This window comes from Sorex araneus, chromosome 11 (assembly GCF_027595985.1).
Source record: "Sorex araneus isolate mSorAra2 chromosome 11, mSorAra2.pri, whole genome shotgun sequence".
Lineage (NCBI taxonomy): Eukaryota > Metazoa > Chordata > Mammalia > Eulipotyphla > Soricidae > Sorex > Sorex araneus.
This window is the reverse complement of record NC_073312.1, coordinates 31486800-31513762: the sequence shown is the minus strand read 5'-3', so window position 1 is coordinate 31513762 and position 26963 is coordinate 31486800. Positions and strand designations below refer to the sequence as shown.

General features: G+C 38.1%; 1 protein-coding gene across 1 annotated transcript in view; it reads right to left on the bottom strand.

The window, feature by feature from the left end:
* Positions 1-1826: 1826 nt before the first annotated feature.
* The window catches only part of LOC101548282 (cytochrome P450 2C21-like), a 29391-nt gene continuing 4254 nt past the window's right edge, over positions 1827-26963 (bottom strand). The window contains exons 2-9 of the mRNA XM_004621861.3: positions 25618-25780; positions 22346-22495; positions 18702-18862; positions 17905-18081; positions 15061-15202; positions 6743-6930; positions 2790-2931; positions 1827-2083 (exon numbers count right to left, since the gene is read on the bottom strand). Of these exons, the coding sequence (XP_004621918.3) occupies positions 1902-2083; positions 2790-2931; positions 6743-6930; positions 15061-15202; positions 17905-18081; positions 18702-18862; positions 22346-22495; positions 25618-25780 (1305 nt within the window). The 3' untranslated portion in view covers positions 1827-1901. The remainder of the gene's footprint in view (positions 2084-2789; positions 2932-6742; positions 6931-15060; positions 15203-17904; positions 18082-18701; positions 18863-22345; positions 22496-25617; positions 25781-26963) is intronic.

The window sequence follows — 26963 nt, the reverse complement described above, 5'->3', positions numbered from 1 at the left end:
GGGTGGAAGAAATCTCCCTGGACTTAGCTGTTAAAGTACAGAAATCCAATACCGTGCGGCCGCATTTCTCTTCACAACAGGTCTGACTCTAGTGGGATACTCCTAACAATAATGATGAAGTTTGTGTTGAAATATTGAATGTAACCAAAGTAAATAAAAAGTAAAGTGAACTTTATCAGTTACAAGGTGGGGGGGGTGCAGGGTGGGTGGAATGGGAGGTGTACTGTGTTTTTTTTTTTTTGGTGGTGAGATATGGGCACTGGTGAAGGGATGGTTGTTTCAGCATTGTATAGATAAGACTTAAGCCTGAAAGAATTGTAATTTTCTACATGGTGATTCAATAAAATAAAATTCTTATTAAAAAAAAAGAAAAAAAAGAAAATACTTTTGTTATCCTCTGTTCATTGCAGTGCTAGTCACAATATCCAAGATTTGGAAACAATTCAAATGTTCACATACAGAGGACTGGACAAAGAAACTGTGCTGTATATGCACAATTAAGCAACAATAAGCTATAATAAAATATGAAATAATGAAAATTGCTGCAATATTTTGGAGCAAGAGGGAAATCATTAAAAAAAATTCCAGGCGCTGGGCAGAGAAATACAGAATTATTTCTCTTATATGTGGAATATAAAGACAGAAAAGAAAAGAACAAATTGCCAAAGGCAACAGAACCTGAAAATAGGCCACAGAACTGAGCTTACCAAGATGTGAGGGAATAAATGGACAGAAACTCTGGGACATTGGTGTATGAAAGCTGACACCACGAAGACAGATGTGGTTTTAGAACATTGTATGACTGAAATTCTATCATTAACCATGTAGTAAACAATGTTCCTCAATAAAACTTGCAAGAGGGAAAATAATTGGTAAAAACAAATTCTACTGGCATTCTTCAAGGTCATGGAAAAAAGTACCACAGGATCAACTCACCCACCAGTCCTGCTCTACTGATCCCGATTTAATCTCCTAGGTGATGCACACCACGCAGCTAAAACTCATGGAAACACTGGTCCCTGTAACTGAAAATTCCATAGGGCCCTAGCGAAACATATAGGCTGAATACCTCTGCCCTGCCAAAGTACCTGAGGCTGCATCCATACCCCATTGCTGCATCCGAGCCAAGGACTCAAAGCTAACACTTAATGAATATTTTCTGCAGAGATGCCAAACTCTTACAATTTTTACTGTGTGACATTATTTATTACAGGGTTACTTTAAGACAACGAACTGAAGCTACCACAGACAGGGTTGTGGGATATGCCAAAGATGGTGAGATATGGGGCTGATGCAAAGTGCCATAAGTCCTATGGTGAAGGACCTGTGTCACTAAGCTTTGTCTTTGTCATTTTGTACATCAAAAGCATAGGTATTAACTTTATTATAAACTCTGTTAACTCTATTATTAACTCTATTGTTTATAATGGATTGGAGTGATAGCATAGCGGGGTAGGGCACTTGCCTTGCACGCAGCTGACCCGGGTTCGATCCCTCTGCCTCAGAGAGCCCGGAAATCTACTGGGAGTATCTCACCTGCATGGCAGAACCTGGCAAGCTATTCATGGCATACTCTATATGCCGAAAAGAGTAACAAGTCTCACAATGGAGATGTTACTGGTCTCGAGCAAATTGATGAATAACAGGATGACAGTGACAGTGATTGTTTATAATGCTACCTAAATAATAACAAATGCTACCTAAATAACAAAAAATTAGTAGATTTAGTAGATATATAGCAGATTTATTTCATGCAAGAAATTTGAACTGAATGTTGGAGAGTGGGAAATTAAAAAAGACAGAATTCAGGAATGTCATTTCTACTGCAAAGGAGTAGGTGGGTAATGTGTAATACACAGGCCAGAAGGCATTGCTCTGCAATCTGGCAGTCAATAATTTCTTCAGACTGGAACAAAACATAGTTTATAGAAGGGAGGGACAGACCCCACTCCATTGAGAACTGGAGTGGTGTCAATGTCCTTTGGATCAACCAAAGGTTTCAAGGTAAAATGCTGTAATATAGTAGTCAGAAATATAAACAGCTCCATACGGGCCAAACCCTCTCCAACACATGCTCTTTTTCCTGAAAATAAAACAAAGATGGTGTTATTTTAATAGTGTTTGAATAATCAGATAATTAGACAGGGATAAATTCAAAGGGTTATATATTATAAATATCATCATATTTATTTCCTCAGTTCCACCTCCACAGGTCACCAGTTAGTCAACCTCTGAATTCTCTTACATATTGAGGCATTCCTCTCTCTTTGCTAAAAGTCTCTGGATTACAGAGACAGACTCCTTCTCATGTTTGTAGTAATCTAAAATGGTAACATCTCACTAGTGTTAGTTTCTGAGTTCTTTTTCACACCTTGTTACTTCCCTTATTCCTGCAATGCCTCCAAAAATTAGTATCATCTTTAAACTCTCTAATTGACCTTTCTGAGTATGTTACCAGCTTCTGCCCAGAAACCTGGTTATGTTGAAGGAACATCTCAAGATGGGCCTTTCTTTAATCTCAAACTGCTGTTCTCTATCCCTGCTGACCAGAAGACACAAGTTTTCTCTCTTGGCTCCTGCAGCCTTTCCTGAAAAACATTCCTTCTAGTCTCATCTGTTAATGAGTCTTCATCTTGGTATCCCTGAATCTAGACCTAGGTCTGTTACATATAATGTCCTCAGTGAATTTTTGAATTGTCTATCTGGCCAGGGCAGGAGAGAAAAATCTTTGTGGAGTTTTATTTCTAGAACAATCCCCTTATTTATAGATAAAAATGAAGCTTGCTTGCCTGCTGAAAAGACCATGAAGTAGTTGCTCTTCTTAAAGTTGCCACTTTGATCCAGGAAGTGATCAGGATCAAATCTCTCTGGATTTGGAAACTCTTTGGCATCATAAAGGACAGATGTCAGAGATGTAAATATGGTTGTGCCCTGATAGAAGGAGGAAAAAAGTTAGTTATAAAGGTCATTGACTAAGGCAGGTGAAGGGATAGGGTAGAGGGGGGAAAGCGGTGGAGCAGACAGTCAGTTGGTGGGCATTTGCCTTGCATGCAGTTTACCCAGGTTTGTACTCCAGCACTCCATATAATCTCTGAGCCTAGAGCCAGAAGTAAGCCATCAACACTGCCAGGTGTGATGCCCAAACCAAAATAAATAAAATATTAAATAAAAGAGAGGGTAATGGGGTTCAAAATTAGTCTCTCATCTCACCATTTTCTTTTATATATGAGAATGTTGTGACACAAGGAGAGGAGAATTTTTTCCCTGAAATAGATGAGATTAATGAATAAGTTTTATAGAAATTAAACCATGTAATGCAAGTCCAAGACTTTATTGACTGCAAGGCCAATCTTATCAGCCTGACCCCAGCATTTGCTTGTGTGAAAATTTAGAAAGCTCTCTGCAGTTCACTATTCTTTTTTTGTTTGTATTTGGTATGGGGGTCACATCTGGCAAAGCAAAGGTCTCATTCCAGGCTCTGCACTGCTCAGGAATCATGCCTGGTGGGCTGGAGGATCATGAGGGATGCCAGCGAACAATCCTGGTTGCTACATGAGAGGGAAGCATCTTATCTGCTGTACTACCACTCTGCCCCACTAAGTGCATTGTTCTTTATTTTTTAAGTGCATTATTCTTGACAAGTAAATTGCTCTGTTATCTCAAGTTCCTGCTTTGTAAAGTCTAACATTTCCTTATGGATCTATGTTATTAGGCCTTCTAAAAAACTCTAGGAGTCATATTCCTGAAAACCCTTCACTCTCATCAAAATCAGAAACTATTCACTCAATGTGTTTTCAACTGATTTATTCTCACAGAAATAAAATAGCATGTCTGACTTGTGATGGAACTTTCTTAAACTCAGGAACATAACAAAATGTAATGGTTTGAAGATAGGTTTTCAGAATTAATAAACTATTTTCTTTCCATAAAGTTAAGTTATTTGACTATAGGCAAGTTGTATACCATTTTAGTGCCTCATTGCAAGTAATATAATAAGTAAATAAGAAAATTTTATTTAGTTTTTTATAAACATAAAATGAGGTAATACACTATATTCCTTTACACATGCCAATGTTTGAGCTTTTACAACTAGAAAGTATATAGGCCTATCTTGCAGGAGAAGGATCTTGTTACAAGTTCATTTTCAATGAAAATGAGAGATAATGAAAGTTACTATCTTTGTAAGCCAAGAAGTGAGTGATCAAAGATTTGCACCTAGAACTCATGAGTAAACAGGAGAGTAAGCATCTACAAACATGATTGGATCATCTCAAGAGTCTATTAAACTATTCTATGTAAATTCATCACTTGTATCACTTGTTATCCCATTGATCTTTGATTTGCTCGACCAGGAGCCAGTAACATCTACATTCGTCCCTGTCGCGTGCTAGTGTAGCCCAATGGTATCTGCATGCTCCAGGAACACGAAGAGACTCAAACCGTTCATTCAGGGTTTTGATGAAGAAGTCTGACCATCTCGTTGGTGGGCAGTTTCAACTCCTCTTTGGTATACCTGAATAACGTTCTCATCCTGTTTTCTTAGGGTCTAGGTCTCTGAGGTATATGTTAGTGCAGGAAGAATGGTGGAGTCTAAAAGATGTCCCCGGAGCTGGAGGTTCTTCGTCCTCTTAACCACTTCTTCAACACTCTTGAAAGCGTTCCACACTGCTCTCTTCCTCCTGCGCAGTTCTAGCGCGAAGTCATTCCTCATGTTGAATTCTCAACCCAGATACACATAACTACTGCATTTGGAGATGTTCATTCCATTGAGAGCAAATGGAATGTCAGGGACGAGTTCATTTTTCATGAATATTGTTTTGGTGAGATTCAGCTATAATCTGACATTTCCACATTCGCGGTTGAAGTCTGCCAGAATTTGTGCCACTTGGATAATGTTTGGTGTTATTAGAATGATGTCATCAGCAAAGCGGAGGTGGTCTAGTTGCCAACCATTTATCTTCAGTCCCATTCCTTCCCATTCTAGTCATTCCATCACATTCTCAGGGATGGCACTGAAGAGTTTTGGTGAAATGGTATCACCCTGCCAAACCATTCTTTTCACGTCAGTGATCACTTCCTTGCAGAATGGTGAGATCCTGGTGGTGAATCTATAATACAGCTTGCGGAGGACCTTGATGTAGCCCTATTTGGCTAGGGCTTTGATGACTGCTTCAGTCTCCATAGAATCAAAGGCCCTCTTTAAATGATAAACGTCAGAGATTGGTCACTGTGTGGATATGATCGATCGTGCTGAATCCTTTTCGGAACCCAGATTGCTTGCATGGTTGTCCTTGTCTAGTGTCCTGCCTATTCTATTCAGGATGATTCAAGTGAATATCTTGTAGACGATGGACAACAGGCAGATTGGGCGACAGTTGTTTGTGTCGTGGATGTCTCCCTTCTTTTAATACAGAATGGTCCTACTGGTTTTCCATTGGAATGGAACCTTGCATATGTACAGGTAGCATGTGAAGAGCCAAGCCGGTCTATTGACAACTACTGGTGGCAGATTCTTCAGGTTTTCGGATCTGACCTTGTCTGAACCAGGAGCTGTAAACCCATGGCTGTGGGTTTTGTGGCACAGAGAGATAAGAAAACTTCTCAAAAATCTACCATTGTATTGTTGCTGGAGAATTGAGAAAATAAGACAGATACCAGAAAGAATACGAATATCATGCAGTGACATAGAAGTTGCAGTTCCCCCACAGAGCGGTGAGAACTTCCTTGACACTTCAGATTATCTGAGGTGACTCCCCACAACCCAAATTTTTGGATTAAGAAACAGCCTAAAGTCATACCCAAACTCTAAATTTGAAGTTAAAACGAACAAACAATAACATAGGATTGTCCTAAACTTAAGAGAAAAGCACCTACCAGCAATTAAACTGTGTATCTAACTAAAAGTGATAGGTTTTAAAGCAAGATAGAATCATCCACATTTCTCATGAAGGACCAATAAATATCAACATATTAAAAAAACAAACTGCAGAAGACAATGACACGATTACTAAAAAAATAGTCAATAGAAGTATATGTCATGGTATCTTGATTAGATTATCACACAAGAATTTCAAATCAGGGACCAGAATGATAGTATAGCTGGCTGGGCACTTGCCTTGAGCACAGCAAGACTGGATTCCATCTGGGCCATCCCATATGGTTCCCCTTGTACCGCCTGGAGTAATTCCTGAGTTTAGAACCAGGAGTAACCCCAGAGCATCACGAGGTGTGACTCAAAATGCCAAAACAAAAACCAAAACCAAAAATTTCAAATCACGTGATACAGTCACATTTTTAAAGGAGTATTTTGCAATAGCTCAGAATAAGTGAGAAATATTGATAGAGTCATTACAGCTATGAAACTTCTTCTGAAAGACCTCTCCAACAAATAATTACTACAAACTATGAAATACACACTGGAAAAGAGTCAAAAGCATGGAGGTTCTAAATTACAGAAAGCACTTGAAAAAGAAAGAGTTCCTGCGTTTTCCATTTTTGTGACTTTTTCTGAGGGTAGGTTTTAAAAAATTCGTTGTTCATACCCTGACTATAAGTCAAAAAAAATCAACATTTTTGTTTTAGGTCCAGTACTGAAACAAAGGCTGAACACAAAAAGAATAAATCCGAGAAAAGAAAGCTCCAAAGAAGAGGAGTGTATAGACTCAAGTAGATTATATTTGCACACTTAAATGGCTGGTAGCCTAAGATTCCTAAAGAGAAGTATAGAGGAAAAAATGTTCACCTTCGGAATTAGGTATTCTCTGAACTTAATGTTCTGAGTCACAGCATGAGGCAGGCTATTGGGGACAATGTCGATATATCTCTGGATTTCATGTATCAAGGCATCCATGTAGGGCATGTTGCTCCTGTCCTGCATTGAAGGACTCCGGTGTCTGCCAATCACATGCTCGATCTCCTCCTTGGCTTTAGCTTGGCAAGAGAAAAATAGGAATTTACACAAAAGGGACAAGATTTCACTTACTTAATCATGCTACTTTGTGGTGGAAGATGAGAAGTAGGAAAATTATGTTCGCTTGCTCTAAGTTTTGGGTCTTTTTCTTTTGCATATTGCAAATGAAAATGTATTAAAACTGAACATGAGTATTGTAAATCCTGCTACTTTGATAAAATGTTTTAAAAAATTAAATATAAAACTGAATGTGGAGTTGATCCTCATTCTTTGCTACACCAGAGGAAGCTATAACTGTAGATCTTTACTTTAAAAAAATTATTTTTGATTTACCAATTGATAAACAGTTACAAAGTTGTCCATGATTGGGTTTCAATCTTACAGTATTCCAGCATCAATCCCTTCACCAGTGTACACTTCCCACCACCAATTCCCACAAGTATCTTCCTTCCACCCCCACCCCCTCCTCAGTCTGCCCCTATGGGAGGCACTTTTCTTCTCTCTCATTCTCTCTGTCTCTTTCTATGTCTCTCTCTCTCTTTCTCTCTCTCTCTCTGAGTCTTGCTAATGGTTTGTCAATCTTGTTCATTTTCTTAAAGAACCACCTCTTGGTTTCATTGGTATTTTATATAGTTTTTTGGTGTTCCAGCTCTAATTAAATTTCTGCTCTATTTTATTCATACCTTTCTCCTGCCTGGTCTGACTTCTTTTGTGGTCATTTTCCAAGATCTTAAACAGAGGATTCAAGTTCTTAATGTGGGCCCTTTCATCCATTCTGAAAAATATCTGTAGAGCTATATACTTTCCTCTTAACATTGCTTTTGCTGTGTTCCACAAATTCTGTTAGTCATGTGCTCATTCTCATTTGTTTCCAAGAACCCTTTGATTTCGTCTTTGATTTTCTCCAATCTACTGCTTGTTCAGAAGTGAGCTGTTTTAATTTCCTGGTATTTGATATGATTCTCTGGTTCCATATGTCACTAAATTCTATCTTCAGTGCATCGTGTCCTGAAAAGATAGTTGATGTAATATCCATCTTCTTGATTTTATGAAAATATGTTTTATGGTCCAGCATGTGATATATCTTGGAGAATTTTTCATGTGCATTGGAGGAGAATATGTATTTGATCTTTGGGGGATAAAAAGTGCTATATATACCTACTAGTCACCTCTCCTCCATTTTTTCATTCAAAGAAAGTATTTTCTAGTTTTGTTTTAGTTTTTCCAGTTTTGTCAGTTTTTCCAGTTGTTTTTTTTTCACTTGTTTTTCCAGTTTTACTGTTGTCACTCTATCAAGAGGTGACCAAGCTGTGTTGAAGAATCCAAGTAATATTTTTTTTTACTACCAATGTCTTCCTTGAAATCTATTACCAGTTGTTTGAAGTATTTTACTGGTCCCTCATTTGGAACATAAATATTAGGAGTGTAATTTCTTCCTGATGTGTATATTTCTTGATCATTAATAAATTGCCTTCACTTTCCTTTCCAACCTTTTTCAGCCTGAAATCAATGTTGTCAGATACTAATATACCCACCCCAGCCTTCTTGAAATTGTTTGCTAGAAGAGTTGTTTTCAGGTCTTTAATATTGAGTCTGTAGCTTGCTCTGACTATTCAAACATAGTTCTTATAGGCAGCAGATTATTGGATTCAGTTTTTAATCCACTTTGCCACTCAATGCCTCTTAGTTGGTGTATTTAGACCATTGACATTGAGAGAGATTATTGTCATGGGATTTTGTGCCACCTTTCTGTACAAAGTAGTTGTGTTTTTGAGGTTTGTCTTGTCTTAGCACAGCCTTTTCAGTCCTTCTTTTAAGTTCATGTTTGAGTGAAGTTTCTGAGAGAATCTAGCCAGATAAAGTATTCTTTTTTTTTTTTTTTTTTTTTTTTTTTTTTTTTTTTTTGCCTTTTGGGTCACACCTGGCGATGCACAGGGGTTACTCCTGGCTCTGCACTCAGGAACGACTCCTGGCGGTGCTCAGGGGACCATATGGGATGCTGGGAATCGAACCCGGGTCGGCCGAGTGCAAGGCAAACGCCCTACCCGCTGTGCTATTGCTCCAGCCCCAGATAAAGTATTCTTGGTGAGGCATTCATTTAAGTTTTTTCACTATATCCAAGGAGGGTTTCATCTGATAAGTCTGCTATAAACCTAGGGGACACTCCTTTGTACGCAATTTCCTTCTTTGATCTTGGAGCTTGCAGTATTGTTTCTCTATCTATGGTATTAATCATTCTGATTAGGGATGTCTTGGAGTTTTTCTTTTACTAGAGTTTCTTTTAGCTGGTACCCTTCGAGCTCCTTGGATCTGGATGCCTGCATTATCCAGCTCTGGGAATTTTTCAGCAACAATGTCTTTTAATGTTGCTGCCTCATTGAGGATGCCTCACTGTCCCTCTTGGACTCCGGTAATTCCTGTGTTTTGCTTCTTGAATTCATCCCCTGTTTGCAGGCCCTTGAACTATTTTGAGGTCCTTTTCCGTCTTTTATTATTGCCTGGATATTTTCTGCAGCTCATCTTCAGGCTCACTGATTCTGTCTTCAACTGTTGTTACTCTATGTTGAGGGCACTCACTGAGTTTTTTATTTCATCTACCAATTTTGTTTTATTATTGACATTTCTGTTTGTATTTTTCTTGTTTCTGCTTTCATTTCTTCCTTTATCTTACTGGCTGTCCATTCTATTGTTTCTCTCTCATATCTTCCTATATTTTATTGGATGTCCATTCCATTGTTTCTTTGAACTCATTGATGTCCTCATCATTTTGTCTCTGGATTCTTTATCAGAGTTATTATGGATGTCAGTACACCTTATTGATTGTTCAGGGCTATCTTCATCCATTCCCTGTGTTGGGAGATGGGGTGTTCTGTGCTGTTTTTCCATGGTGCCTGTGGTGGTCTTGAGTTGGTTGTTTCTAAAATACTATCAGTGTATCCCAGTGACTGCCAGGGAGTACTCTGTGGGAACTCAGTGAGTGGTGATCTCTTCTTTCCCCTTCAAGGTATTAACCTTTCTCTTTGGTGCTTCTGGGTAACTTGTGTGTAGCCTCTTGGGCTGATTTGGTACATGTTCTTTGGCCTGAACTCTTAACAAAATTGGGGTTATATTTTTTATTTGCACTCAGTGTTATTTTTGTGTATTTGGGAAAAATGTTGATTGGAATAAAGGCTAAGGGCTATTGGCCTAATGTATTAGAGATAGCCACGTTGCTCTGGTGAGCATTCAGCATAAGAGTTTGAGACGAAGGTGTGGGTCTTATGGTATATGGAAAGGGAAATTAACTGGTGGCCATGTGTGTAGGAGGGACTGAGCATTAGTGGCAGGGTTGGTTATCAAATATGTGTGTTTCACCACTGCAGCAGCTGGTTAAAAAATATTTTTCTTGCCACACTGCCACCGCCAAGTTGGGTCTTCCGAGATGGGATGAGGTACCTGAGCTCCAAAGAAGGGAGCACCCACCATTGGAGTCACCTTTAAGTTTTATTTTAAAAGGAACATAATTTCCAATTCTTGGGTATCTTAAGTTCTACTAAATATATTTCATATATAAGTGTATATATTATATATAATAAATTTATTGCATAAAGTAGATATGCAATAAAATATTACAAATTATATAAATGTAATACATTATGTAATTATGATATGTCTTTATATATTATGCATTATATGATATATTACAGTGTATATTAAATTCTATATATCCTATCTGATATATAATATGTATATCATATATAATATATGATGTGTTATATATCATGTATAGAATATTAATATATATGATATATGATATGAATTCTATTATTAGCAATCATTTTCACTGTCACTGTCATCCCATTGTTCATGAATTTGCTCGAGTGGGCACCAGTAACGTCTCCATATTGAGATTTGTTGTTACTGTGTTGGCATATCGGATTCACCAATGGGAGCTTGCCAGGCTCTGCTGTGTGGGTGAGATACTCTCAGTAGCTTGCCAGGCTCTCTGAGAGAGGCAGAGGAATCAAACCCGGGTCGGCTGCATGCAAGGCAAATGCTTTACCGCTGTGCTATCACTCCAGCTCATTATAAGCAATATATACAAATATGAATTATGTGTTGTAAATATTATGCATAATAACTTTATCATATATTATATATAATAAATATACATTATATATAACCCAACTCTAATGTGAAATTAATTTCTGAACTTTAATTCACCTTTCGTGGGTGTTTATCTTTGTCAAACTCGGGAATCTGGGATCCAAAGTCTCACTAAATAGCATGTAGTTTTACAAGTGTATGTTTGCCAGAGTTTGGGCTTTTTTGGCCAGAGATGTGGTACTCAAGTCTTACTCTGGATTTAATCTCATGTATCCAATCATATGTGGTGTTGAGGATCAAACCCAGTTCGGCTATATGCAAAGCAAGTACCCAACCCTCTGTCCTATCTCTCAGATCCAAAGGTGTTTTTTAAACTGAGAATGTTTCAGATTTTTGACTACCCAGTATGAGGAGGAGAGCAATATTACAGCAGGCAGGGCTCTTGCCTTGCATGTGGCCCAACAAGGGTTCAGTTTAAGCATCACATAGGATTGAATCCCAGAGTTCAGAGCCAGGAGTGATCACTGTGCACAGAGAAAGGAGTAGGCCCTGAATACAGTCGGGATGTGGCCCCAAAACAACAAAAACACAAATAAATATAATACTAGTCAGTATAATAAGTGCTTAATAAATAGGAAAATTGAATAAAATATTTAGTTGACTCAGCATAAACTCAGTATAGATAAGAATTGGAGCGATAGAACAGCTGGTAGGGCGCTTGCCCTGCCCGCAGCTGACTCGGGTTTGATTCCTCTGTCCCTCTCAGAGAGCCTGACAAGCTACCAAGAGTATCCCACCCACACAGCAGAGCCTGGCAAGCTCCCTGGGGCGTATTTTGATATTCCAAAAACAGTAACAACAAGGCCCCCAATGAGATGTTACTGGTGCCCACTTGAGCAAATCAATGAAGAAAGGAATGACAGTGCTACAGTGCTATAACATAAATGAACAGATGGTATTTCAACATATATTTAGAATGCAAAATATGATAGCAAAGACATACAACGTATTAACTTTATCAGTGTATCTGTGTATCACTGTCATCCCGTTGATCATTGGTTTGCTTGAAAAGGCACCAGTAATGTCTCCATTTGCCCCTGTCACGTGCTAGAGTAGCCCAATGGCGTCTGCTTACTCTACGAAGAGCATCAAGCCATTCATTCAGGGTCTTGACAAAAAAGTCTGACTATCTCATAGGTGGGCGGCCAGGTGGTCACATCTTGGTCAGTCCAATGACGTCATACTTGATCTTATGCGCTGCACCATCAGGTCCTTGAGTGATGTTTCTGATGCCAGCATGCATGCATTGAAAGTACTGACAATCATTTTAGTCCTTCTTTGTTTTGGCAACCTAGTTTGTATCTGAGATTTTAGCAGCCTCTCCTTACTTATCTTTCCCAATGCTACCATATTGGGGGCTCTATCAGGGTCAGGGGAATGAGGCCCGTTATTGTTACTGTTTTTGGCATATCAAATACATCACAGGTAGCTTGCCAGGCTCTGCTGTACGGGCAGGATACCCTCAGTAGCTTGCCAGGCTCTCCAAGAGAGATGGAGGCTTTGGGAATAGCCTCTAATCCACTTTACAAGTGTTCCCAGTCTACCAAATGCAAGGTTTTGGTCAATTGGCATGTTGTAACGATCTGCATGCTGACAAACACATCCCTGCCTGCATCTCTGGGCAGAACCTGCGACATCTAGGGCCTCACATCGATCTCTTTGTGGTTGATGGAGAGCGCACAGAGGTTGTTGAGCAGCTGGCAGAGCAGGACCCAATCGCAGAGGGTCTGTGCCAGGGTCTGTGACAGATTGAACACCTGCACTGAGTCCCAGGCCACCTGATGATTGGTGGGCAGCACCTTGCAGTGGATGAGCCACTGCACTCACTGCCACCACGGCTCCCTGCCCAAAAGCTCTGTGACTTGGCCTGGCTGGGGCAGGCGGTGATGCTGCACGGCCGCCATGGTTTCTCTGCACCCCGCCTACGCCTTTCTGTGGGAATCTTGTAAAACAGCGGGCGATGTCCAGCAGGAATCATGTGTAGAGTTCTAGCGGGGACAATGCGTAGAGTTCCATGCCTGGCGTGCTGAGCCGCACACTGTCTAAGGCGAGATGGTGAGCCGGGTGCAGGAGCGCATGAGGGGTTCAGGTGGCATCAGCAGCATCTTTAACTTTATACTTTCTTAAAATAGTTTTGTGTAGGATATTATTTTGTATACTTTATGAATAAAGTATAAGTCCAGAAAAGTAAATATGTACCATAATATACAGTTTTATGTGGTACTTTCTATACCTGACTCTACAATTTTAAAAATTGAATAAGAATGTTAGTAAAATGAGATTTTTTTAAGTTGAGGTAACAGTTTTTATATATTGCTTCATATTTACAGTTCTAATTTGGTGAGTTTTATTTTTTTGAAACTTAAACTGTCATTTAAGTATGAGTAATAATTAGCTAGAAAAAAAAACACTTAAAAAAACACTTGAATGAATTTGGGACCTGAGCAACTTGCTACAGAAATGGTTCTGGACTTTGCAAGAGGGCACTTTTGCCAGGCCACTCCAGATGGTAGCAGGTGCCATCCCTCCGCCGGCCCCCTAGGATCCCAGAGGCCTCCATCTTCTAGAACCCAGGAAAAGCTCCGGGTACTTAGTGGTGGTGCTGGCAGCAAAAGCCAGGCCTCATGGCACAGGAGTTGGCCCCTCCTCTTCCCCAGTGCCCTGATGGAACTCTGTGATGATGCCCACATATGGCCACCATCTACATAAACTCCCACACAGCTATATCCAGAGACACACACAGGAATCTCGAACCGGAGAACTTGCTTCGCTATCTCTCCAGACCCGAATTATTAAAATTTTAGATTTCCTGGAATGCGCAGATGCGACATTATATTTTATCCATAATAAGCAATACAAAACAAATTGTCTACATTGCCTTTTTGGCAGGTATGAGTGGTGGTGAGCTGGTGTAGAAATATCAATTGTAACCAAGGTAGAGAGAGAGTATTGTGCAAATTATCTGCCACACAGGCGGAGAAGGTGTGGAATGGGGGAGGGGAGGGGCACTGAGGATTTTTATGGTGGAAAACATGCACTGGTGAAAGGATGGGTGTTTGATGATTGTTTGATCAAAGCTCAAACATGAAAGATTTGTTTCTGTACCTCACGGTAAATCAATAAAAAGGGGGAAAGAAACCACTTGGATGACTTATTCTATGAGGAAAAGACAATGAATGTTAAGAAATATTGTTATCTCTTAAATTAGCTTAAGGTTTTAGGAAGGGAAAAAGGTAGTTATGAGTCTGACATCACATAACTACTAAATAAATGAGTTAGAATCTTAAGTTACTTCTATTACATCTATAAGCCATTTTCTCAGTAACAAGCTGCCAACCTAGCAATGGAATATAGGAAGATCTGTGACTATACTTATAAGAATTATAATCTTATAATCCTATAACTATAGTTATAATATTAGGAAATTCAAAGATGTTTTAAACTTTACCTTCTTGTATTGAAAGGTTCAGGTTTATCTAGATGAGAATCATTAAATGCAATATCAACTACTATTAAATTCAGAATGCACATAGAATGGCGCAGTAAGGGACAAAGTTGGAGAAAAATAATGGAAAAACATAAACATATAACATAGACCAAAAAACCCAAGTGGAAAACAAAATTGGAAGCAATAGGGAAATATGATGAAAGAACAGCTTCTGAAATATTTAAGATTTGGAAAAAAAAACACTCCAGTAACATAATAAGCATAGATACAGGAATGAATGAAATTATTTGGCTGTTTCTTACTTAAAAGTAATACAACTGGATCACATTCAACTATAGGAAGGAGAACAATAGCCTCTGCCATTTGAATTTATGATACTATTTCATTTTTTGTACCAGAATCCAACTTAAATTTAATACATACAATGATAGGACGGTGTCCTAATGATGAATATTTGTTTGTGCAATGTCTTGGCTGGTAAAGCGTAGTACAGTCAGCAGTGTTGACTGCCAATACCTGCCTGGAATTTTATCTTGTACATTATCTGTGATCATACCTGTGATCTCCGGGTACTTCAGTAAGAGCAGGAGTCCATATGTCAGGGTGGTAGTCATTGTCTCTGTTCCCGCAACAAACACATCCCATATGGTCATGATCAAATTTGCCATAGTAAATTCAGGTTTTTTATTGTTTTTTTCCTAAAACGATATGTTAAAATTACTTGATAAATGAATAAATTCGTTTTTTATTTTTATTGTTGTTGTTTTGGGCACATACTGTGGTGCTCAGGGCTTACTCCTGCTCTGTGCTTAAGGATCACTTCTGTCAGACTCAGGGACCATATTGAGCATCAGGGGTTGAACCCAAGTTGGCGACATGCAAAGCAAATGCACTAGCCAATGCACAAACATTTCAGCCCCTAAATAAATTCTTAGAAGTAACATAAAACAACTCAATATAGCATCATTATGGATTAATTTTCTTATTTAGAAAACTAAACCAGATATTAGAAAGTACTGTAGTTCAAAGTAAAGTTAAGATAATTTTGAAGTTAACATAGTTTTGAAGTTAATATAACTTCAAAAATACCTTGCCTGCCATCTAGCTACAGAGGCAGGCTTGGGGAAGGAGGTGGCCAGAGGGGAAACTGGGGTCATTAGTGGTGACCCATTGGGAATGGGTGTTCGATCATTGTATGACAGAAACCTGCTCATGAACAGCTTTGTAACTATATATCTCATGGTGACTCAATTAAAAAATTAGAATTATAAAAGAAAGGAGAAAATACCTTCAAAAAGTTAAATAAAAATATAATAAAGCAGGCTGGAAAAATAGCACAGAGCGAAGCCAAGCACGCGACCGATCTGGGCTCAATTCTCAGCATTCCACATGGTCCCCTGAGGACCGCCAGGAGTGATTCCTGAGTGCAAAGCCAGGAGTAACACCTGAGCATCGCCAGGTGTGACCCAAAAAGCAATATATATATATATATATATATATATATATATGTGTGTGTGTGTGTGTGTGTGTGTGTGTGTGTGTGTGTGTGTGTATCCCAGAGAAGCAAAAAAGTATAGTCAAAATGACATCTGCACTTATTTGTTCATCGCAGCACTGTTTACAATAGCCGGAATCTGGAAAAAACCCGAGTGCCCTAGAACAGATGACTGGTTAAAGAAACTTTGGTACATCTATACAATGGAATACTATGCAGCTGTAGAAAAGATGAAGCCATGAACTTGCATATAAGTAGATTAACATGGAACGAATCATGAAAAGTGAAATGAGTCAGAAAGAGAGATACAGATATAGAAAGATTGCACTCATTTGTGGAATATAAAAAAACAGTGTAGGAGACTAGCACACAAGAATAGTAGAAATAAGTACCAGGAGGATGACTCCATGGCTTGGAAGCTGGCCTCACATTCTGGGGAAAAGGCATCTCAGATAGAGAAGGGAACATCAAGTAAAATGTGGTTGGAGCCAATGCGCAGGAAGGGTTATGCGTGCTGAAAGTAGACTAGAGACTGAACACAATGGCCACTCAACACCCCTATTGCAAACCACAACACCCAATTGGAGAGAGAGAACAAAAGGGAATATCCTGCCACAGAGGCGGGGTGGGGAAGAAGGAGATGGGATTGGGGGGTGGGAGGGTTACTGGGTTTATTGGTAGTGGAGAATGAGCAGTGGTGAAGAGATGAGTTCTCAAACATTGTATGAGCGAAAAATGAAAATGTGTAAATCTGTAACTGTACCCTCACAGTGATTCACTAATTAAAAAATTAATAAATTAATATATATAGTAAAAGCTATAAACTTCCAATAAGTTTTTTCTTATTTCTCACTTCCTAACTCTCTAGGGGAAATTGGTCACTCTATAATTTCTCACAAACACCAAATTTATCAAGTATGTACTGGCAACTCAATTTTCAATTTCATCATCTCTAAATCTCTCATTCAAGTCTCTGGAATAACCAACCCTTTCGCCCTAAACTAAATCTGTATTTCCAACCTCACGGTCGTAATACTCAAAAAAAAAATAACCACCTCAGTTACAGTAACAATTACAATGAATGTAATCTCTTTGAAAACTCTACATATTTTATCACTGTAGTTCTACTTTCCTGCACATATTTTATCAGCCAGGTTCATCTAAGCCAGAGTGTCTGCCAAACCTAGTACATCTGTAAAGATTTCATGGACTCTTTCAAAGATTCCTACTTATTCCTTTTTTTCCTCATTTGCGATGCTCTCTGTTCAAGAATCTATTTTTATGAAGAATGATAGATTGTCTTGAGTTTTTATTGTGTGTGTACCTGTTTTGTTGAATGTATGTATTTCAGACTGCTCCCAAATGATGAACCAGCTTTGGACCTAAAGAGTAGCTGAAAGGACTGAAACACATGCCTTGCATAAAATACTTCCCAATTTGCTCTCAGCACATGGCTCCCCAGACACTACATGACCTCAGAGCATCACTATGTGGGCCAAGTGGTCCCTAAAGCAGTACAGCATCACTAAAATGAAAGTGAATCATCAGGCCCAATAAAAAACAGGCCTTGTTCCCCCAAATAGCTACAAGTTCACTTGAAGTAGCCTCCCAGTTCCTTGATTACAGGGAGAATCCTCCTCTACTCCCCGAGGGGACAAAAAGACTAGAGGACCAGTTTGATATATGTTCTAAGTGCATTTCAGTTCAAACTTTAAAATATCTCTGAGATCTGATATGGTTGGACAATCAACAGTTTTCACCAGCAATTAAGAAATCTTCAGCATTTATTTTCAGTTGAGCTACTAAAACAAATTGTGAGTGCTTATCTTTTATCCCTGTTTATTGTAAAGAACAAAGCTAATCGCTGAGTCACATTACCCACAAAAAGAAAGGACCTCATTTTACCTTTTCCATTTGAATCAGAAAGTGGTCAATAAAATCTCGAGGGTTATCGAGGTCCAAAGTTTCCTGGTGCTCTTTTATTTTCTCCAAAATAAACTTCTCTTGTTCTGAAATGTTTTTAAAAAACTTCCTATGACATCCTGGGAGATGATGTACTAAAGCAGGAAAAGCATTGTAGAGCTGAAGAAAAAGAATTATTCATTAATTCATTTGGCAAATTTTCATGCACATTATATATATCAGGTATGTTGCTAGATGCTGAGTAAAGATGTCTAAGAGGAATAAGACAAAGGAATTTTAAAAACCAACTAAATACATTTCCTAACCATAATTCTCTGAAACAATTCTGGAATATTAACACTTCTCCTAAAATGAATATGTGATGATTGTTCATTTTTGCGGGTTCTTCCCAGGCAGAACGTATCATAACTGTGAACTATACAGAATTGTAATCTTAGTAATTACAAAACATAGGTTAATAATAACATTTCTGGCAGTCTACTTTAGTATAAACCACACTTTACAACACTATTATCCTTTTTACAGATAAAACTTCCAGTAAGAAAAGGGTTCCTAAAAGTTTCTCTTTGCTATAATTGATGAATTCCATTTTACTTTTCTATTACACTAGCACATACTTTAACTTTTATTTAAATATTTTAAATTGATTTCACAGTGCTATAATTGGAAACATCACTTTAGCCAGTTTGAAATTGGTGGGGGGTAATGGGAAGGACAGAGATGAACAATAGATTAGCTAGGAAATTATTTCTAATTGAAAAAAAAGAGCTTTGACTCACCTGTACCCAAGAGTTAGATGAAATTCTAAGATTCTCTTGAATATATTCTAACAAGGTTAGCAACTTATTATCATTGTACTCATAACGATTCTGGAAAACAATGGAGCAGATCACGTTGCAGGGAGCACAGCCCAAAAGGTAAGTAGGATCACAGGGAGATGCTACAAGCAAAGTAAGTCAACGATGAGAACACAAATTTTACATATCTCCTGAGTTAGTAGTTCAAAACATTGAGAATGGTTTACTTATAAGGATTTTTAATATTAGACTTACCTGGACATGTCATCATCACTATTAACTCAGTATGCCTAGAATAAATGCATTGTTTTCCCATACAATTCTAAAACAGCTTGGTTAATTTGTTGATTTTATTCAAATATTTTCTATTGACATAATTCTCCATTATTAACCACAAGAAAATTCACATAAATAAAACAAGATATGTAGCTTTAGTGTGGTAATGTGAACCAGTGATAAAAGTGAGCATACTAATGGAGAGTCAGGAGGCTGAGGAGATTAGAAGTAATGTTTTACAAAGCACAAGTGGAAATACACCCACAAATATGCAAAATGGTGTGTTTTTCTAGTAGGAGAGGACTTGCAGAATGAAGTTGCATTCAGATCTTAAAAACAAATATCTTACATGTGATACAGATGTCTCCTTTTTTCTCTTTTGATTGGTGATAGCTTTAAACTTCATATTCTTCTCTTCTACTCACTTCTGGACAATCTAACATAAAAACTTTAAGTAGTTCCTTCTTGGCATAAGCCTAACATTTTAAAACCACACAACCTTCTCCTGCATGCTGCAATCCTCACCTCAACTTTTCCCCCTAACCACAATAAACACCTCAATCCAGTATTCTGTTCTCCTCTTTTCCATCTTCTTAAGATATGCAATAGAATCTTCCTGATATCCTATTGTAATGTGTGTGGCCCCAAAATTTCAACATGTAAATCAAATTTTAAAAGCGAGGTCCAACTTGTTTCTGGAAATCAACTACTTCAGCTCTCTAATCCAAATGAAAAGTTTTAGCAGCAATCAATATAAGTTTCAACAGGAAAAAGTTCTGCTCAATATGTGAAAGAAATGAACAACAAATGATGAAACGGGGCACAGAGGAATGTGAAGTGCACATAGCTGGGTGGACTCACACAGAATCTAGGTGATCACAGATGAGACGGTTTAGAGAAGAACATAGTTAATATGAGAAATGTTGAATTATTTAAAAAATAAAATATGTGGAAGCCAGCCAGATCAAGAGGGATTAATGCAGAATGTCTCTCATGTGAGACATAAAGAAGTATACTAAGGGAGTAACTAACTGGCCAAAGGTAACAGAACAGAACATTCTGAGAGTAGGTCTATAGAACTAACCTTACTATGGCTCAGCACCAGAGGGATGAATGTGGGAGTGGAAGGTCAACTGTGTGTCCTGAGACAATGGTGGATGATAGTGGTCACACTGGTGAAAGACCGGGGTTAGAATGTGGCATGCATGGAACCTTATCATTAACAGTACTGTAATTTATTGTACCTAAGATAAAATAAATAAAATAATTTTTATTAAAACATTAAAAATTAAATATATAGAGTATGGTTCAACTATAAATTAACAAAATAATTTCCTAAATAGTATATATCAAAATCCAATTCCAAAATGTGATTAAGTCAGGGATAAGCAATGATTAACATGGCCTGCATTTTTTATTAATGGAACAAATAATTGAAAACAGCATATCTGGCCAAAGAGTGTTAAATGGTAAGTAAAGAGGGAAAATGAATGGTTAGACTATGGTGCCTAAAAATAATGCAAAACTGCACTATTTTTGTTTTTAACATTCTTTTATGTCATTAAAAATATCTTTTAATCCTAATCTTACAAAACAATATACACAGATAAGCTTTTTTTATGCCTGTTTGTATATACATGGATACATATATATATATATATATGTATTATACATGGGTTGGAGTGATAGCACAGGGGGTAGGACGTTTGCCTTGCATGCGGCCAACCCGGGTTCGATTTCTCCATCCCTCTTGGAGAGCCTGGCCAGCTGCCGAGAGCATCCTGCCCACACAGCAGAGCCTGGCAAGCTACCTGTGGCATATTCAATATGCCAAAAAACAGTAACAAGTCTCACAATGGAGACATTACTGGTGCCCACTTCAGCAAATCGATGAACACGGGTATGACAGTGCGTGACAGTGCTATGTATATTATACATAGTGATATTAGTTAGCTATAAAGCTATAGATATAAAAACTGATAAAGATACATAAATATTTGTGGATCTAGGGAAAGAACTCAGAGCCTCACACAGGCAAGGCATGTCCTCTACAACTGAGTTTCATAGAGACCCATGTTTCAAATCTTTTTCTGCCTAGTCTCCTGCCCCTTCCTAAGTAATATTTATCAAATGACCTAAAGATGTTCATTGATACCTAGCTGCCATTTCCAGAAATTTATTTCAAAGCAAATTTCAAGTAATATATATATTTTTTAAATATCATTTTCTATTATTATCAAATATCATTTTCTATTACTATCATAGAAAAGCATTCAACCTATTTGGGTATCACCAGTTTCACAACAGTGTCAATTCATCTCATAGGCATAAATGTAACTAAATTAATAATGTTCTTGAAAAGTATTTGAATGCTAAGACTAATAAAGTATAAATCTTCTATGACCTTGATCTGAGCCTCTCCTGCCCTGTCCCTTTTTTCTCTCCTCCTGTCCTACAAAAAACAGAAACAAAAACAAAAAAACACACACATACATACAAATTAAGCACACTTGTGCTATTGCAATTGCAGCTCCCTTCACACAACAGTCCTCCAATTAGCTGGTCATACAACACCACATGTTAAAAAGATTTGTTCTAAGCTCTACGATTGAACTACTGTGCTCTTTTATACATATAGATATGTTTTTATATGCACAGACTAATGAACCGGTATGCATATACAGAAATGCTTACAATTTATCAAGAAGTTCCTAGAAAAGTTGTTTCATCTTTCAACTTGCCATGCAAAAACTTGTAAATGATTACTGAAATCAATGTTCTTTTCTTCTATGCACAAAGATAACCAGCTTTTCCTAATTATATGTGGCCCTGAGTTATATAGGCCATGAAACACTAGAATAGGTTTGAATGTCATTACATATCTAATCTGTGATTCACAATAACTTTGGGAGCCGGAGACATAATAAAATATTAAGGCAGTAGTAGTTTGCTTGTCTGCCACTAACCCTGATTCAATCCAAGACAACATATATTACATATATATTTTTTTCTTTTTCCTCAAGCACTACCAGGATGATTCCTCATCACATTATCAGGAGTAAGTACAGAGCAACCCTAGGCATGCTCCAAAAACTATAAATTAAATAAAACAATATATTCTATTGCTCTTTTGTTGTTCTTTCAACCATCATGCAAAAGGATTCTGAGTGACACTGATTACAATAGAACTTGGTACCTGAAAAATCTATTATATTATCTTCACCTCTTATTACTATCATGTGAATAAAATTATACTGCTGCATTTCAACCAATATATATGTCTGATGTCAACATGTAAAAGCACTAAAGCTACCCAAACTGTTATCTTAATGATATGACAAAATACACACCATTGGTTTTTTGCAAGGCTTCCACCAGACACAAAGCCTCCTCTTGAATTCTGTCTTCAATTGTCCTCTTCCCCATCCCCATGTTCCTTAAAACCATGAGAACTAAACGTCGGGTTTGCTTCCATGTTTCTCCATTGCTGAAAGCCACTCCTATCAGGACAAGGAGAAAAAAACAGAAAAGAAACTATCAATAGCTGACAGACTTCATCTTAGGTAATGATAACAAAACTTAGTTGAGATGTAAACAGAGCGATAGCAGCCTAAGAAATTTTCATGCAGCCCAATCTCACTTGCTTCCTCTCATAACCCATGTGGTATCTTGCTGTCTTAGTTTTACGTATTAATAAACCTTTCTTCATCTTTGAGTTCCTCTAAACCTTAGAGTAATTCTGTGAAGCAATTGTGTTGTTCTTTTTTTGCTGGTGATTATGGAGACAAAATTCTTGGCCTCTGATCATGCAATACAGCTAATAATTAATGGGTTAAATAAGTGAAGTTGTCAGCACTGACCTATGGACATTATAAGTAAAATTTTGGAGATACAAAGTAAAGGAATCACATTTTAAGAAAAGGCTGTTCTTATGCATCAGAAAAAAGTGCACAAAAATTCCTCATCGGATTAGAATCAGTCACATTCATCTCATTTTAACATTTTCTCTTTATTTGCTATTTTTTTCTGTGAAATGTGGTGTTAGCAGCAAATAAATTCAATATCAGATTTTTAGGACTAAGAAGCCATTATATAGTGTTCCTAAGAAACATGTCCAAGATAATCTTAGAGAACAATGTTCAGGAGAAAATGGCTTCATTTGAACTTTCTTTCATTTTTCCTGAAACAAGTAGCCTACCAGAGGACTGACATCAAACAACTCCAAAAACAAATGCAATTCAGAGACTGGTGGGGGAAAGTCAGGATCACTGCAAAGTCTGTCTGCCACTAGGATACTCCTCAGCTCAGCCTCCCCATGACTCCTTGTGAGTCTTGTGAACTCAGAGTCCATAGCTAGGAAGCTGAACTCAGTCAAACTTTTGTCCCCAGATCAGGATCGCTGCAAAGTGCTCAGTAGAGTAATATTTTACTTCTTCATATATCACAGAAAGCACACATTGGCATCCTAACTCTGGTCATCTAACCACACCACAACATGCAGAAAACACCTCCAGACTGCAAAAGGCACAATGGGAAAGCAGCAGAGAACTCCACGGTATGCTTAGTGAGCAACTAAGGGAAGGGCTTTACATCTGTTGATTGTACAACCATATCTATGTATAATTGCTACACCCAACCCTTCATGATTTTTCTATAACTAACATGGTGCAACGTGCTTGATGGGAGACTAGAATGAGAAGAGACTAGAGTAGGAAGACACTGGTATATGGGCAGGAGGAGACAGGGATACTAGACAGTGGGACACTACCTTGGGGGGGGCAGAGAGTGAGCCTCAAGATTGGAATAAAAGGCGATTGATCACCAAGCAGCCTGGCCCCTATTTCCTCCTTCATTTGTTCATCACCATTCACCTGAGTTCATTTGGTGGCCATGAGTCGTCACTCAGCGTGTGCCCACAGTTTACCAAACACACAAAATGTTTAATGAAGTTAAAGAAACAATCTAACAAATATCCAATAAAACAAAAGAGGATATTAGAGTAAAAATGAGAAACCTATTAGCAGAAGTGGCAGACAGAATTTAAGAATTTGGTGGGTGAAATGAAAAATTCACGAAGATGCCTAAAAAAATCATATGATCATATCAGTAAATCAGTAAATGTAGAGAAAGCATTTGACAAGATCCAGCAGCTGCAACAGAAAAGGCAGCTCAAATATCCTTGGAAAAGTACCCTTGTGAAGAACAAGCTTGACAGCAATGCCATTATCAAGTTCCCTCTGACCACTGAGGCTACCGTGATGAGGACACCTGTGGTCATTGTGAATGCCAGTGACAACAATTCTGTGAGGAACCTCTTATGACAGTTGTATGACCAAGGTCAGCACCCTGATTGTACCTGATAGAGAGAAGGCATATGTTCATCTGGTCCCAAATATTTGCAAACAAAATTGGAACCATCTAAACTGTGTAGCTGACTAATACTAAATACAATTTTTTCATCATAAAATAATGCAATTATTATTTTATGATGATGGATAAGAACAGTCTCCTTGAAAGTTTTTGAAAAGTTTTAAAAGATTTTTCAAATATCAATTTCCATTTATACTTATGTACAACATCTTAATCCATTTTTGAGACATTCCTATGGGCTTGTTTTGAATGATATTGAATTTAAATATTTCTTAGGATTTTGGCCATCTTGCCACATTCAACAGAGAAGCCGCGCATTCTGGTGAGCAACGCGGCCAGAGAATGCTCCGGACCCGAGACCAAGCCAGCAACACTGGAGATCCAGACGGAGGAGGTGCAGCCACCACACCTTCTCCAGATGGAGCTCCGGCGACACTGAGCAGCAACTAACACGGCTCCGGGATGCGGGACTGGGACAACTCCGAACTGCGCGGCCGCTAATGTGGCCACGCGACCTTTTCTAAAATCTGAAAACATACAATCTTTTAATGGAAAACTAATTATCAAATGCTTACTTGGTAGTAGGGCTGTCTTTCTTAGGGGGAAACTCCAACAACAATAGTGAGTTTTGTGTTGAAATATGGAACGTAATCAAGGTAAAGAGAAAAAGAAGTGAAACTCATCAGTTATAGAGTTGGGGGTGGGGGAGGGGGCGGTGGGGTATACTGGGGTTTTTGGTGGTGGAATATGGGCACTGGTGAATGGATGGGTGTTTGAATATTGTATAACTGAGACATAAACCTGAGAACTTTGTAACTTTCCATATGGTGATTCAATAAAAATTAAAATAATAAATAAATAAATATTTCTTAGGATTTTTAGAAGAGAAGATTGAAGGTAATAGTGCTATTTAAGGAGCCATGAAATAGCTCATTTTCAAACCAGAAAGCAAAATTTAGGGGAATAACTAATTTAATCATTTTTCTTCTTATTTTTTTCTTTCATTGTCTTATCCAATCAGAATTTAAAATAACTATGTATTTTTACAAAATATCAAAACACTGGAGGCTTGTTTCTTTGCTTTTAATGTTTCATGGAATCAATGTGCTGCCTTCATAATTTAAAAGGTGGATTAAAGATCTTTATATTAAAATACTGGAATTACATTCTCATAAATTTATCTAAATATAATTTTCAATTCCTTACTCGATTCAAATCTTTACAATTACATATTTCCCAAAAAGAAACCTACCTAGCCCTTGTATCGCCCTGTCTATCATTGGGAAACTTCCTCTGCCAGAAAACACCTCGCCATGATCAATCAAGGCTTCCTTCACTGCATCATATCCATGCAACACCACCGTGGGCTTCATGCCAAAATACACAGTGAACACAGGGCCATAGACTTGTGCAAGCTGAAAAAGAAATAAGAGATACAAACATTGTAATGTTTTCAAAATTAAAAATGTACATGAGCAACAAAAAATACTATTGGTTTACAATACTCTCTTGCCCCCGAGTCTGGCTGTCTTCCTCAGGACCTCTTGGAGGGGGTGGGCTCCAGTTTCCCTCCCCACACCAAGCAGAGATCCCTCCACTGAAGACCTCTGGAGTGTAGCCACAGCCATGCTCATGGCCCCTCTCCACATATTCAGATGAGCCTCACGATGAAGGAACCGGCAGAGGAACCCAGGTATATGGGACCTAGGGCTGAGACCTCCAAGCCTGTTCGGATCGGGACTGGGTCTCTTCCGCCCAGATTCCCCATTTTCCAGTAGCTAGGCAGTCACACCCAGGGACTGCCCCCAACACCATGTAATCCCACCAATGGCCAATATCCAGAGACTATAAAACCAAGCCTCTGGGAAGTGGCTGCACAACTTCTTATAACCTAGTTCTCCCTCTGGGAGAACGTGGAAAACTACCAAGACTTTCCTGCCCACTTGGGAGAGCCTCACAAACTCTCAGTGGCGTATTTATGCAAAAGCCAGTAACAATGATGGGTCTCATTCTGATTCTGGTATCACTGATTGCAGAGAATCATTATACCATTGTGATTTGGTTTTGCATTTTCTTAATAATAAGCACTACTAAAAATTTTTCATTTGTCTCTGGCACATATTTGCCTCCCTTACAGAAGTGTTTTTTCCAGGTCTTTTGTCTAATTTCTGTTGGACTTCTTGCTTTTTTAATTCTTGATATTTTTAGAGCTCTTTGTACTGTTTAGATATAAATCCATTGTTAGCTATATAATATACAAAAATCTTAACCCAATTAGAAGGTTGCATCTTTATGTTTGTGGTAGTTACTTTTTCACTGTTACTTTTTCTAAGTTTAAGTTGTCCCATTTATTTAATTTTTAGTTTTTGTACCTTGTCATCAGAGTTGAGTCCCAAAATATATCTCTGGGTCAGATGACATAGGCTTGTCATATACGGTATTTATTATGCTGATATAGTAGGATACTACAGTCTTCCACAAATGGTAACAACATGCCTTTCATTTCTCCTCCTACCTTAGCAGAAATAACATGTAGGTGGCTTGACTATGACTAAAGAAATAAAGACAATAGCTTAGTGACACAAGTGACACAAGGCC